Source organism: Petromyzon marinus, chromosome 34, assembly GCF_048934315.1.
Source record: "Petromyzon marinus isolate PM22_M1 ecotype Great Lakes invasive population chromosome 34, UKy_Petmar_22M1.pri1.0, whole genome shotgun sequence".
NCBI classification, from domain to species: Eukaryota; Metazoa; Chordata; class Hyperoartia; order Petromyzontiformes; family Petromyzontidae; genus Petromyzon; species Petromyzon marinus.
Window position 1 is genome coordinate 8,710,238 of NC_133700.1, and position 12,554 is coordinate 8,722,791.

Consider the following 12,554-nt stretch of genomic DNA (forward strand, 5'->3'; position numbering starts at 1 on the left):
TGCAACACAAGCAATCATCATCAGGCGTGAAAACCACCTTTCGGTACGGGCAAAAAAAAAGTATCGTTTAATTGTATTTATTATTTTATGATTTCCCTTCTACGTGACTTTACCGAAAGAACCACGAATATATTGCCCCCAATTCGACAAGAGACCTTGTTTGATGAACGTTGAGATTTATAAGGGGCACGGAGGTCTGAATTGGTCTGTGATGAGGTCGGGCACTGATAAGGGGTTGACAGGTATGAGTTTAATTTTTATTTGAGTTTATACCGCTTCGTCCAGCAGTGGAGTGACAAATGGAGGCGCGCGCGTGCAAGCGTGGACTGAACAAAGAGAGCCGGGGGTGGTTGAGGGGGCGGGGCGGACGGGCGGGCAAGTGCCTGGGCGGGGCGACGTGTATGGGATAAAATTATTTTAAAACAAAACAAAATTACAACAGCATCAGTAACTTACAATTTATTAGGTCACAGCTTTGTGAAAACACATTCACTGTAATTTATGACTGCGCTAATAAAAAAAAATAGAGAATAACGTACCTCATTAGCATGTCATTATATCCGTGACGACTGCGCCCATCACGTGACCGCGCCTTCTTGAAAGTTCTACCGCCGGTCCGCCCGCTTCGCTCGCCGCTCTTCCCTTCAATCACCGAAGATGGTGGTGAGTTTTTGTGTCTGTGAGGACGCAAAATAACGCGCGGGTGTCGCCGAGTACACCTTAAGCCATCGTAACACGGTCGATTCGTCGCGATGCGTGCGCCGATACGGCCGGATGATCGCGGATTCTAAAACGGGTTCGCAGGCTGCAAGGTTGTGTCCCGTTGATGGCTTAAAAGCGGCCGGCCATTGTGCCCAGCGGCAACCTCGCTCGTTTTAATTGCGGTGGGTTGGGGTTCCACATTTTTTAACCGATGGATTTTAAAACAACAAAAATGTGTCTGCTCTGCGCGTCGGTGTAATAAACGGACCACTGTTATGGAGAAATTAGCGCGGGTGAGTTGTTTGTAAGGCGGCGAGGTTTAAAATGGCCGCGCGCGGTGGTGTACTGCGGAAGGCCGTGACGCCCATCTTAGGTGAGCACATGGCGATTAATCGATTACGGAGTATAGGTTATTATTAAGCTTTGTATTATATATGTGTGTTGAATGTCCGAATTTTTTTCTCAATGGGTTAAGGTTACAAATGATCTGGATACTTTGGTCTAAAATAAAAAAGAACCCATACGCCCAACACGGCCAAGCAAATGGTGTGTACGTGGTTTTACAAGCGTTTAACGTGGCGATTGTTATTTCGGCTTACGGCCGGCGGTAAGTAAAAAAAATAACAACCCATTTTCGCAACCAATAGTATCAATTCGACCCATCTATTCAAACTGCGCCAGGCATTTTTAAGGGCAGGAAGGAAGTAGCTGTGGCCCAACCTAACAGTTTGAGAATCGTAGGCTGTGAACGTCTAATTTATGCTTTGTTAAAACCCTGCCGTGCGTGGAAATATCGAACTGGGAACAGTCGAATTGTGTGGTTGCATTAAGAGATTACAGTTGCGTGTTTTTTCATGGTTGGGTCATTGAAGCCGCGCGGATGCTTTGGGAGTTGCATTGATATGAAAAAATATAAAGTAATCGAATCGTGGCCCGACTTATACCAATCAAGGGGTTGATTTGTATTTATTTAACCGTGAGCCGAGTTGTAATAGATACAATTCAGAAAGTGTGATTCCTTTTACAAGCCTGATGTTTAATTGAATTAAATATTTGACATAATTGAAACGCTTTTTTAATTGTAGAGTATTGCCTACATAACACAATTACATGGTTTAACTGGTATTCATTCAATGTAATGTGGCCAATATAAGTGCTTCCTGAAATAATCTGTGATTTGTCTTGCAAAACCGCATGCACAAGGTGGGTGTGTGATAATATTTAGTGACGTTATGTAACGGCTCGCCCCGTCCATACAATTGTGGAATTTCCACAACTGCCTTTTTAAGCCTTATCAATAGCCGAGCACATATCCACGTTTTTTACTTTCTGATTAAGCTTTGTTGGTGACTTAAATACAACACGTGGGCTGTTTTTGAATGAAGCGGCACAGCCGTGGTGATACCTTAAAGCACATTAATTCGTATAAATTCAATTTTTACAGAGGTGGTAATAGCGTCGTCCATCAGTGTATATTCGTATAGTGCGTGTGATAGTTTGGAATTTGGGTAATCGTAGGTGAACAGACATGTGATCAAATCAGTACTCCACGATCCAGCTCTTTTTCGCTGCGAAGTATGGTCAAACAACCCTTGTCAGCGACACGGAGTGAGGGGGTGGGGGTCTTCATCCAGTAGGAGATTTACAAAGGGGCTGAACATTATGGGAGACGACACGTGTTTTACGCGTGGTCCACATAGGTCTTGGGCCTCCTGAACTGCTCTTTTTTTACTATTGAGGTTTTAGAGCAGGAATAAATGTTTGTGGTTGCACCTTACGTTTTTAGGTAATGGGAAACCACAAATTGTATCAAATCTAACCACATTCGTTTGAGTTGTGGTTTAATGTTTGAATTATGGTTTAAGGCAAGTTCAGAGTGCGTTTTTGTCTTTATTATGGTAAGCACTAGCTTTCCTGCAAAAATACCATAATCCCGTGGTGCTGAGATTGTTAATCATACCTATTGTGGAAGCTTGGCAGTATTAATTACAAAATAGTACCCGTGCCGTATTCGACGAGATGGAATGTACTTGGTGTGATAAAGCTAAAAAAATGTCAAGAATGAAAAGCATTTGTCCCCATGTCTCTTTTGACACGGGGTGAAATCAAGTGTTGGATCGTCTTTGCTCAATACATTTGTTTAACGGAAGTGGCATGCCAAAACTACACCATTTCCATGCAAATAGCATTAACTGTTTTCTCTCAACCATCTTTACATTGTATCACAGGAGCCGGAGCAAATGCGGAAGCTGTTTATCGGCGGGCTGAGCTTTGAAACCACTGAAGAAAGCTTAAGAGAATACTACGAGCAATGGGGCACCATTGTGGACTGTGTGGTACGTACAACGTATATGTTGTGCAAGTGTGAACGCTGCAAACTGCAAAGCACAGCACTGATTTCAGTGCGGCTTATGACCATGACCACATTTGCAGCCAAGTGCATTTAACTAAAGCAAATTTGCTTAGTTTTGTTTATCACTTGGGTTAAGTTAAAGGTGGTTGCATTATTTAGGGAAATCGTTAACCACTAGCATTTATGCTTAAGTAACATGATAATTGCATACACCCAAATAATGTTTACATTACCTAGTGGATTCTAAATGTCATCTTATGGTGACTTGCATAATGATCTGACTCTGCAAATCCAGAGTCTTCAAATCACATAATATACGAATTAACATTTTACCAAACTTCATTAAAAGCCAATTTTATTAGGTGGGGCTTCACCCAAATCGTGGCAAACTTTTAATTCTCCCTAGCTTATAGCCTGACCCACCCCATTTGGTGCAATCTTCCTTGATGTCAAGCCCACATTTACCCTGGGCATCCTCTGTGGGCCATGCCCGATCGCTACGTCCATATAAGAGGATGTTAGGGAATCCCACCCAAAAATTAACGTGTTAAAGTCATAGCCGTGTGGTGGTTGTAGGCTGGTCACCGTGCATTTTTGTCTATCTTCTCCCACACCTTGTCCATCCCCACACAGATTAGCACGGTTAGCTATGTACGGTGCGAAAGTTCTGCATACGTACATACATTGCTGGAGAACCACTGTGTGGCAGACTCCTTGATGTGCATCCCCCCACCCACTACCAGGTGATGAAGGACCCCAGCTCGAAGCGTTCGCGCGGCTTCGGCTTCATCACCTACTCGGTGATGGAGGAGGTGAACTCGGCCATGCAGGCGCGGCCCCACACGGTGGATGGGCGCGTCGTCGAGGCCAAGAGGGCCGTGCCGCGAGACGTGAGTATCCTGGGCGGGAGGGGAGGGAGAACGCACGTTTTGAATAAGCAAAATGTTAGTATTTCCAGCTGCTGTTGGCTCATTTACAGCACTATTGTTAAATAAACAGCTTGTCCTCTGTTACCGGTACTGCCTTGGGACCACACATCTTCAGTGCTTGTGTTGCTCATTCACACCATGGTGTTAAATTTTTACCCCAATAGATTATTTTGGAACATGACGGCAATAGCACAATTGGGATAAAACTGAAAGGATACAATATCTGACGTTGGTCATAAACCATCTTAAGTGCAATGAAATGCGTAACATGTTTCTGTTATACAACATTATTGAAGATGGAGGTAGTTGGTTTTAATAGGTGATTAACTTGGATGATTTTATAAATGAATTTAGCTTATAAAAATATCTCAACTCTAATGTTTTGGGAAAACTCTGAAAGGTGGGTGGGGAATGATCATTGGCCTTTGGTCTGTGGCTATGTTCATCAGGATTCACGACCGGGCATCCAAGTGACAGTGAAGAAGCTGTTTGTGGGTGGAATCAAGGACAACACCGATGAATCGCACCTTCGCGACTACTTCTCGAAGTTCGGGCGTGTGGAAAGCGTTGACATGGTCACCGACAAGCAGACGGGCAAGAAGAGGGGCTTCGCCTTCGTCACTTTCGACGACTACGACCCTGTCGACCAGATAGTCTGTAAGTTTGCGGGGAGAGGTACCGTAAGTCCACCAGAGAATTGTGGGGGGTGGCAGGACAGGCCGATAGGAGGGGATAGCCGGTAATAATGCAGGATAAGTTCATGAGAGGCTTATTGGGGTTGGATTACGTAAATATAAATGTTTACGCCATCTAACCCAAAAACCTTAACATTGCTTGTGAAAGCCTATGTAAATTCAGGATAAATTTAAAGGATGGTACAGGAATCTCCGACTACAAGTCACCACATTACGCCGTGTTTTGCATGTATGTTGCTGATGAATTGGGGAACGTTTCCTGATTCTAAGCGTAATGTTTCGCATATGCGTTCTTAAAAGAAATGCGCAAAACCAAATTTCGCGCAATTTGTAAAGTAGGAACGCTCGTGGGGCAGGGTCGTCTCAATGGCAGGCCACTAAGAGCCTTGGGGGCTGCAGTACAAAGTTGACTTGTCTGGTTATGTGCATGAAAGCGCACAAGACAATTATCTTCTGAACTGTAGGTTGCAGTTGTAGGGTGGCTAAATGTATCATAATGTCCTTTATAGAACTGAAAGTCTAACAGGGCAAAAACTCAATTCATGTTTTCTATTTTAAATAACTGTACTGCATACGTACGTTGACCCCCTTATATTGTTTTTGTATCCATCCAACAGTTCAAAAGTTCCACACCATCAACTGCCACAAGTTGGAAGTCAGAAAAGCACTCTCTCGCCATGAAATGGAGACCATGCAGATGAATCAGAGAGGTGGTGGTGGAGGTGAGCAAACCCAAATGCAGGGGACATGAACACCACTTTGTCACATCTGCAATGCATTTTTGTAAAGCTGAAATCAAGTGTTTATAATTAACGTTTTGTTTTATCTGGGCCACCCTTAACCTAAATAGTTTATTGTACATGCACATCAGTGAGTGGCAGGGTGGTGCAATGGCGACACTAGTGCTACGCAGTAAGAAGGGCCTGGGTTTGATTCTTGACTTCTTTGCCGTTCTGTCGAGTTTGTATGTTATGCCTCTGTTCTGCATTGGTTTCCTTCCATATTTAAAAAAACAATGTAGCTGTTATTGGCCAAATACCTGTACTGTACTCAATTGGGATTACACGCAGTGACAAATATCGCCCCCTACTTGCAAAACTTGGCAGGCCCTTCCTGAAAAAGTCTGAGACTTGGTGATGGTTTCCTGGCTACCTAAGCATAATAATACAATAAGTGACAATTGCGTTAGTGGTGGGAGGGGTTGCGATATCTGCGACTCATTTGTGCCAATGTTTACAGGCCGTGGTGGGTTTGGACGGGGGGGTGGTGGTGGTGGCGGCGGCGGTGGAAACTTTGGCCGTGGCGGCGGTGGAAACTATGGAGGTGGAGGTGAGTTGATCGGTTCAAGCACCATTACAAATGCAATGGAAATAATGTTTGATAGCAACCCTTTTATGCAAGGGTGTCTCATCACTTTATACCAGGGTATCCCAAACTCCAGTCCTCGTGACCCACCACGCTACGTCTTTTTGCATTTACCATTTTACTCCCTAATCAAATACAAAATTATTACACGCTGCACGTGCACGATGATTAACGTCCCACGTGATGCACTAAACAATTGTGCGTTAATGGGAGCCGATATCAGATTGAAATCTCGGTATGCATGTGTGTACACGTGTTCGACGCGACGTTTAATGCGGCACGTGGGACGTGTTTAATAATCATCGTGCAGCATTGTGCAGCGTGGAATGAGCTAATTTGTATTTTAACGGGGAATAAATTGGTAAACGCGGAAGTGCATCGCGCGGTGGGTTTCAATTGCTGGATTTTGGGAAACCCTGCTTTCCATGCTGCAGTATATGGGACTTAAATCGCATCTAAAACATTTTGAAACGGCACCCCCAGTGGTAGCTGTCCTCATCTGCTAGATGGGGTGTGGAGGGAGGGCAATGATTGCTATGACTAATCCCAATTGAGTAATGTTATTTATGTTGAGACATCAGTTTCCTGTTCAACAACTGAATTTGCTTGATTCTATGCCGCTTAAATCGCAGCTGCCGAGCAGACCCGGAAAGAGTACGTATTATCAGAGTAACCGCACCGTCAATACGTGGTGCCCTCCTTAGAAGTATTCCAAGGTTGCATATCTGCAAGTATGCATTTTGTAACTTGTTGAATGTGCAGTTAAAACAAATATCACATTGTGTGTGGTTTCAGGTGGCTACGGTGGTGGCAGGGGTGGTGGCTATGGAAATGATGGCTACAATGGCTATGGCAATGGTGAGTTTGCTTATTTTACACATTGTGTCAGAAGTCCTGGAGGGGGGCACGGTCTCTTTCATTCAATCCAATTTGTTTATAATCAAAAGCCCATTGGGGTATTAGCAAATTATATGACAGTAATGTTAGCATATGTACTTAGCGTAATCTGTACACGTGCACAATTAAGACGCAAGTGACATGGGCGTGACAATTAATTCTCATTGAAACGATGCTTTACGTGCCTAACCCTTTCTCGTGCTTGCACAGGGAACTTTGGTGGCGGCGGCGGAGGCTATGGGAATCATGGTGGCGGCTACAATGGAGGGGGGGGAGGAGGAGGGGGTGGCTATGGCGGCGGCGGTGGTGGTTATGGAGGCGGTGAGTGTCCATCAGTCCCTTCTCACTTGTAACTTTTACTTGCAGGTATATGGTGGTAGGTTGCTTGTAGTAGCTTAGTGACATGGAAGGCTTGAGTGCTAATCTCTTGGTACGTACGTCTAAAGAGTGTGCAGCCTTGTGGTTGCGTGTGTTTCTCAACCAATGTGGAGCCCTGAAGTCTTGTTCTCTTGCATGTGCGGGTTTTCCTCCAGGCACTCCAGTTTGTTCCCACATGCAATACAACCCACGAAAGGCATTGGCTCAGCAACTCGAGTAGTGTTACCCTCCTTTGACAGTGGCGTAGCTATCGAGTGCGCAGACGGTGCAGCTGCGCAAGGGCTCAGATGCCAGGTTGTGAAAAGGGGCTGAAGTTTCGGCGGTGGGGGGGGCCCCCCATTTCATTCCTTGCTCCAGGGCCCATGCCAACGACGCTACGCCACTGCCTCCTTGAAAGTCTTGAGACTCCCCCCGTAAAGATTTCCTGCGTGTACACTTTAAATCGCAATTATGAATGGTTTTTCATAATTCACCTTAGTTTGACGATAACGTTGCAATTCCTCACCCCAGGCAATTATGGAGGCGGCGGCCAGTACAATGACTTTGGCAACTACAACCAACAGCAGTCGAGCTACGGTCCCATGAAGGGCGGCGGAAACTTCAACCAGAGGAGTGGGGGCCCCTACGGAGGAGGTAAAGCAGCCCCACTATGCTGAAAATAGAGGCCACGTGTGGCACGAACAAGCGACAGGCATGAATGTAGACACGTGACGATGCATCGATCCATCAAGGCCTACGCTCGCAGAACACGCGTCATTGTGCATGTGAGAATTGAATTCAACTCTTATGTGTATGTAATTGGGTTGTGTAATTTTGGCATCCAACTACTGTGCTACATTTACTACAATAGCTTTTATTGAATTGGATCGTGACTCTGCATCTGTCAGCGATTCAATTTTAAAATGAAATCCTTTATTTTTACCATCTTGTTTGGTTGTGTTTCTGCTTTTTTTCACCTGTGCCAATCATATAAATCCTTAAGTTCAATTCACTGCATGCATCGGTGGGCGTATGAATCTATTTTTGATCAATGCGATGCATCGTTAAATGACCAAGTGTTAGGGTAGCGCACATACCTTGCTGTCGAATTCACAATCACGGCGTTAGCCAACAGGTAGTGGGTCGTCGCATAACGTTTTCTATCCGGTGTCTTGGCAAAACCTTGCTAATTGCGATGCTTGCCAGTGGGTATCTTTAGTGAAGGATCCTTCCAATCGCAACTGCCACGTCGTACTGCTCGTGAATCCATTACAAATGGCGATGCTTGCCAACAGGTGGCTATAACTCTGGCGGTGGCGGCGGCGGAAACTACGGAGTTCGTGGTGGCAGATACTGATCATTGTGGGCAGGATTTCTCAAAGGTAATGCACCCCCACCCCATGCACTCTAAAACGCCACACATGCACACATCTGCCGCATTTCAAACAAACAGAACAGATCACGGCATGTGCCACTTTTAAGACCACACCCCACTTAATTTGAATTGAGTGCGTTGAGAATGCATTGAGACGTTTTGACGTACACTAGACGAGTCTTTAACAAGGAATGACGTCTTGTTCGTGTTTGACAGGCATCAATGTATTAAAAAGGAGGAACTGAACGGGACAGGTGGTGGGGCAGGACAGCGGCAGGTTATGCTCTTCCTCATCCCGTGTTGGCGGCAGCCTTCTTACCTTGTCGAGGCAGTGAGAGGCTTTTAACAGAGGAGCCCACAGACGCCTGCGGTAGACGCGAGAGTGTTAGTGCATTCATCCTTTGGGAATTGTTTTTCGATAGGTGAAAATGAATAATATAGTTGTTAAGGCTGTTATCTATTTGCTTTTTCCTTGTGTTAACAACAAGCAAAACTTTGTTTTAAGTTCTACCATTCCAGAGCTTGCTGGATGATGAACGGCCGTTTTTAGTTAACTTCAATACCTTTTTATCTTTTGTATGAAAGCGTAGTATTTTTGTCTAGCATATGATACTGTAACTGTGACTTATTCGGTTGTTTGGAAACAGAAAAAAATGTAGTTCTTTTTTTTTCTCTCCTGTGCACATGTTGGTTTGTATTGTAGTGTCGAATAAAAGACAATTTAAGATACTTTAATGTTAGATTGAGGTCTTTATTTAGGGGACATGGGAGGTGGGAGTCAGAAGGCATTACACTTTCTTCTTAAACTGCTTCAGCAGTTGTGTAGTGCAAAGCAACATGATATAGGTTGCTCACCTTTATTCTGGTGAATGGCTAACCTAATGAACAATTGCACCCCTGAATGTGCAATAGATGAGTTCTCGCAAGGTACTGTGAATAAAATGGGTTTGTTGACCATAACACCAGACACTACACTTCCATGATGCCCATTTGCTAAATATAAACGCTGTTGAGGGAACACATGTTTAGCATATTGTTATAAAAATGCTCTTATTATTTGGCCTCTGCCACAACACATACTTGAGGTATTTTTTTTACCTTGAATTGCTTCATGAGGACAGATTTCACCACGGCACATCTCAAAACACGTTCATACTTTTAATATTTAAAAAAATGGCAAATGTGCCTCCCATACAGTAAAAAAATATGTACTTTCACAAGTTAATTAATGCTCTATAGGTGATTCCAAACAATTTTCTGTCTGCTAAAATAAGCCTGCCTGGCACACCCATGATTTTGGTAAAGGTATAGCTCTACAGTTGCGTATGCCACTGCTGGTCGAAAGGCCGCCACGGTTTTAGAGGTTATTTGGCCTACTTTCATGCGAGGATTTGGTATAAATTCAAATCACTGGTTAATGGATTTAGATAAAAAGTAATCTATTTCAGGCTAAATTAGGTCATGGAGGTGATTGGCAATATGAACAACTGAACATATTTACCACACAGTAGTAGAAACTCAGCGAGTTGAAGATTCCACCTTTAGGATGAGAAGATTATGCTAGCTGCTTAGAGGGCGAGGAGAGAGACGCACGCCCAAATGCATCTCGACCACGGCGCAATGGAGAGCTACGCATGGAGCCCAGAAGGCCATCACTGGCTGCAGGATGTGGAGGGCATAATCCAGTGCTCAAGGTTAATGGAATAGAGATGGTGTCGTTTGAAGGGAGGCTGCCATCAACTTGGGCCTGTGTCCAAAGTAGTTGAGGCCTTGTCCGGTGCATTTGCTGCCAGCGAAGTGTGAAAGCCTTTTGTGGCATCAGAGCACTGCTCGTAGAGCCATGCAAGTATATGGTGCCTCGGGGCCCCTTCCAGCAGTGGCTTGAAAAAGGCTGTACACATACAAGAGAAGGAGCCTACCTTTGCTTTAATATGCTGCCTCATGCATTGGCTGCAAAATACCCTTCCGCAAAAAAACATGTGGGCAGAGACACTATGCCAAGTAGAAAATGTAAGGTGTGTTGCATGATGGGAAGCACCGAAAATGCTGTCCAAGCCTAGAGTATACTCAAAGCAGCCAGATGCAAGGTACAGGTGGGTGGCAGTACAGCCAAACAGGCTGCTAACCATAATTCCTTGGCATGTATCCCCTTGCATGTATTTGTTTTAAAGCACACCCTTGGACTTTCCCAACAGTAAAATGTGGCCGTACACCACAACTTGGCTTTTCAATTAGTTGCCTTCATTTGGCTGAATCTTTATTAAAAATGGTCCAATTGTGTCTTGAACGACTTGTGACCCGGGTGTTGTGAAGGTATTTACATTCCCATATATTTAATTATTCACATGATACTTCAGCAACTGGTAGAGCATTTGGCACTGATGAAGCCGGCAATCGGCAGTTCGAATCCTCGGCCACAACACAGTGGCGATGCCATTCGTGCACCCCCTTAGCCAAACCGGCAATGAATTACGGTCAAAACCATTCCAGATGGTGTGAGAAGGCCTCCGTCTAACGGTGGATTGACAAAGGGACAAATTTATTTTTACCGGAGCAACTACAGTGATGTATATAAATGTACTGCAGTACATTTTATACTTAGAGTTGACAGTCTCGGCTCCACTGTAATTGCATGAAGAAAAATAACTACGAATTGGAAGAGGAGTTAAGCAAGGAGATGTACTCACTGAGGATATTCACAGCAACGACATTTCTGGACATTGCATTTGAGAAATCAGTCCTAAGACAAGGATTAATCAGTTGACCATCTCAGGCTTTCTGCGTTGGTAGCCACCAATGGAAATTGGCTACAGGAAATTGTTGAAGAACTTGAAGACTTTATATTTCGGCTTAAGATATGATGGAAACGATTACTACAAGCTCGCTGAACAATAACGTATGCGATGGAGGGACACCTGGAAAATAACAGTAAGTATTCTTAGAGAAATTATTGAAGGTGCCTTGGGATCATAATGACCAAAGGCCGGTGATGGTGATTTTGATTAAATTCATTTCATGAAAAGCAACATACCATCACTGCCTATAGAATAAAGTTTCTAATCGGTACTGTGATGTGGGTTTATAAATGTGGACACATAAAATAGAAAAGCTAACGGTGCACAGATTCATGGAAGCATGCTTGGAATTTCATGAGAAGTGAATCTGAATGTAATTCAGAGATTAAGAAACGTACATGGATTTGGGCAGGGATACTTTTATGGAAGGGAAGATGGGTGATGGATGAGACTGGGTGACGGAATGGCAGCCTACATCCAACAGCAGATTGACTAATGGCTGTGCATTGTTAAAGCAATATCGTGCAGAAGACGTCTTTGGCCCTGGCTGTTTGTGTTGAAACATTGCTCTCTTTGTAGGATCGGATTGAATCTTGCAGAATCCACTTATAATTGGAACCAGGTATTTATTCCATTCAGGTAACTGGGGCTAGAATCGCTTACACGCAACAAGGTGCTCTGTGGCACCGCATGCTGTTTCATAATGGCCGTGTTTCTTGTGTTTTTTCTTCCGCAGGTAAGATGTGAATAGACTCGGCACGTCCATCTAAATGTTAAATATGGTCTTGTGGGACACAATGCCTAATATATAGCTTAAGCACATTTTATGAACTGAAATGTTTTTCCTAATATTTTTGTAATAAAGGATACAGAAAAAAACCTTTTTGTTTGTCTGGAGGTACGAGTCAAAAACGTAACTATCCTTCAGCCGACACTCCCTGCCCAAGGGTAAAATTGTACGGAGCATCTAGTCAAGACCCTGAGCATCAGAAAGGAAAACAAAACGAACAAGGCTCTTTCGGTAAAGGCACGTAGGTATAACATAAAATAGACTAAATCGCGACGTTTCGGGCACAACACAAGTGG

General features: G+C 44.1%; 1 protein-coding gene across 4 annotated transcripts; it reads left to right on the plus strand.

The window, feature by feature from the left end:
• The first annotated feature begins 544 nt into the window (after positions 1-544).
• Positions 545-12,351, plus strand: LOC116948672 (heterogeneous nuclear ribonucleoproteins A2/B1-like). 4 transcript variants are annotated; one of them, XM_032965592.2, is made up of 11 exons: positions 545-663; positions 2,931-3,038; positions 3,799-3,945; positions 4,434-4,641; positions 5,297-5,401; positions 5,919-6,008; positions 6,840-6,902; positions 7,152-7,262; positions 7,830-7,952; positions 8,594-8,680; positions 8,890-9,402. In XM_032965592.2, the coding sequence occupies exons 1-10, from the start codon at positions 658-660 to the stop codon at positions 8,653-8,655; spliced, it is 1,023 nt and encodes a 340-aa protein (XP_032821483.1). In that variant the 5' UTR covers positions 545-657; the 3' UTR covers positions 8,656-8,680; positions 8,890-9,402. The 4 variants fall into 4 exon arrangements, with proteins under 4 accessions (XP_032821483.1, XP_032821485.1, XP_032821482.1 ...); XM_032965591.2 differs by lacking the exons at positions 545-663; positions 8,890-9,402 and adding exons at positions 761-995; positions 12,205-12,351; XM_032965590.2 differs by lacking the exon at positions 545-663 and adding an exon at positions 786-995.
• Positions 12,352-12,554: the final 203 nt, after the last annotated feature.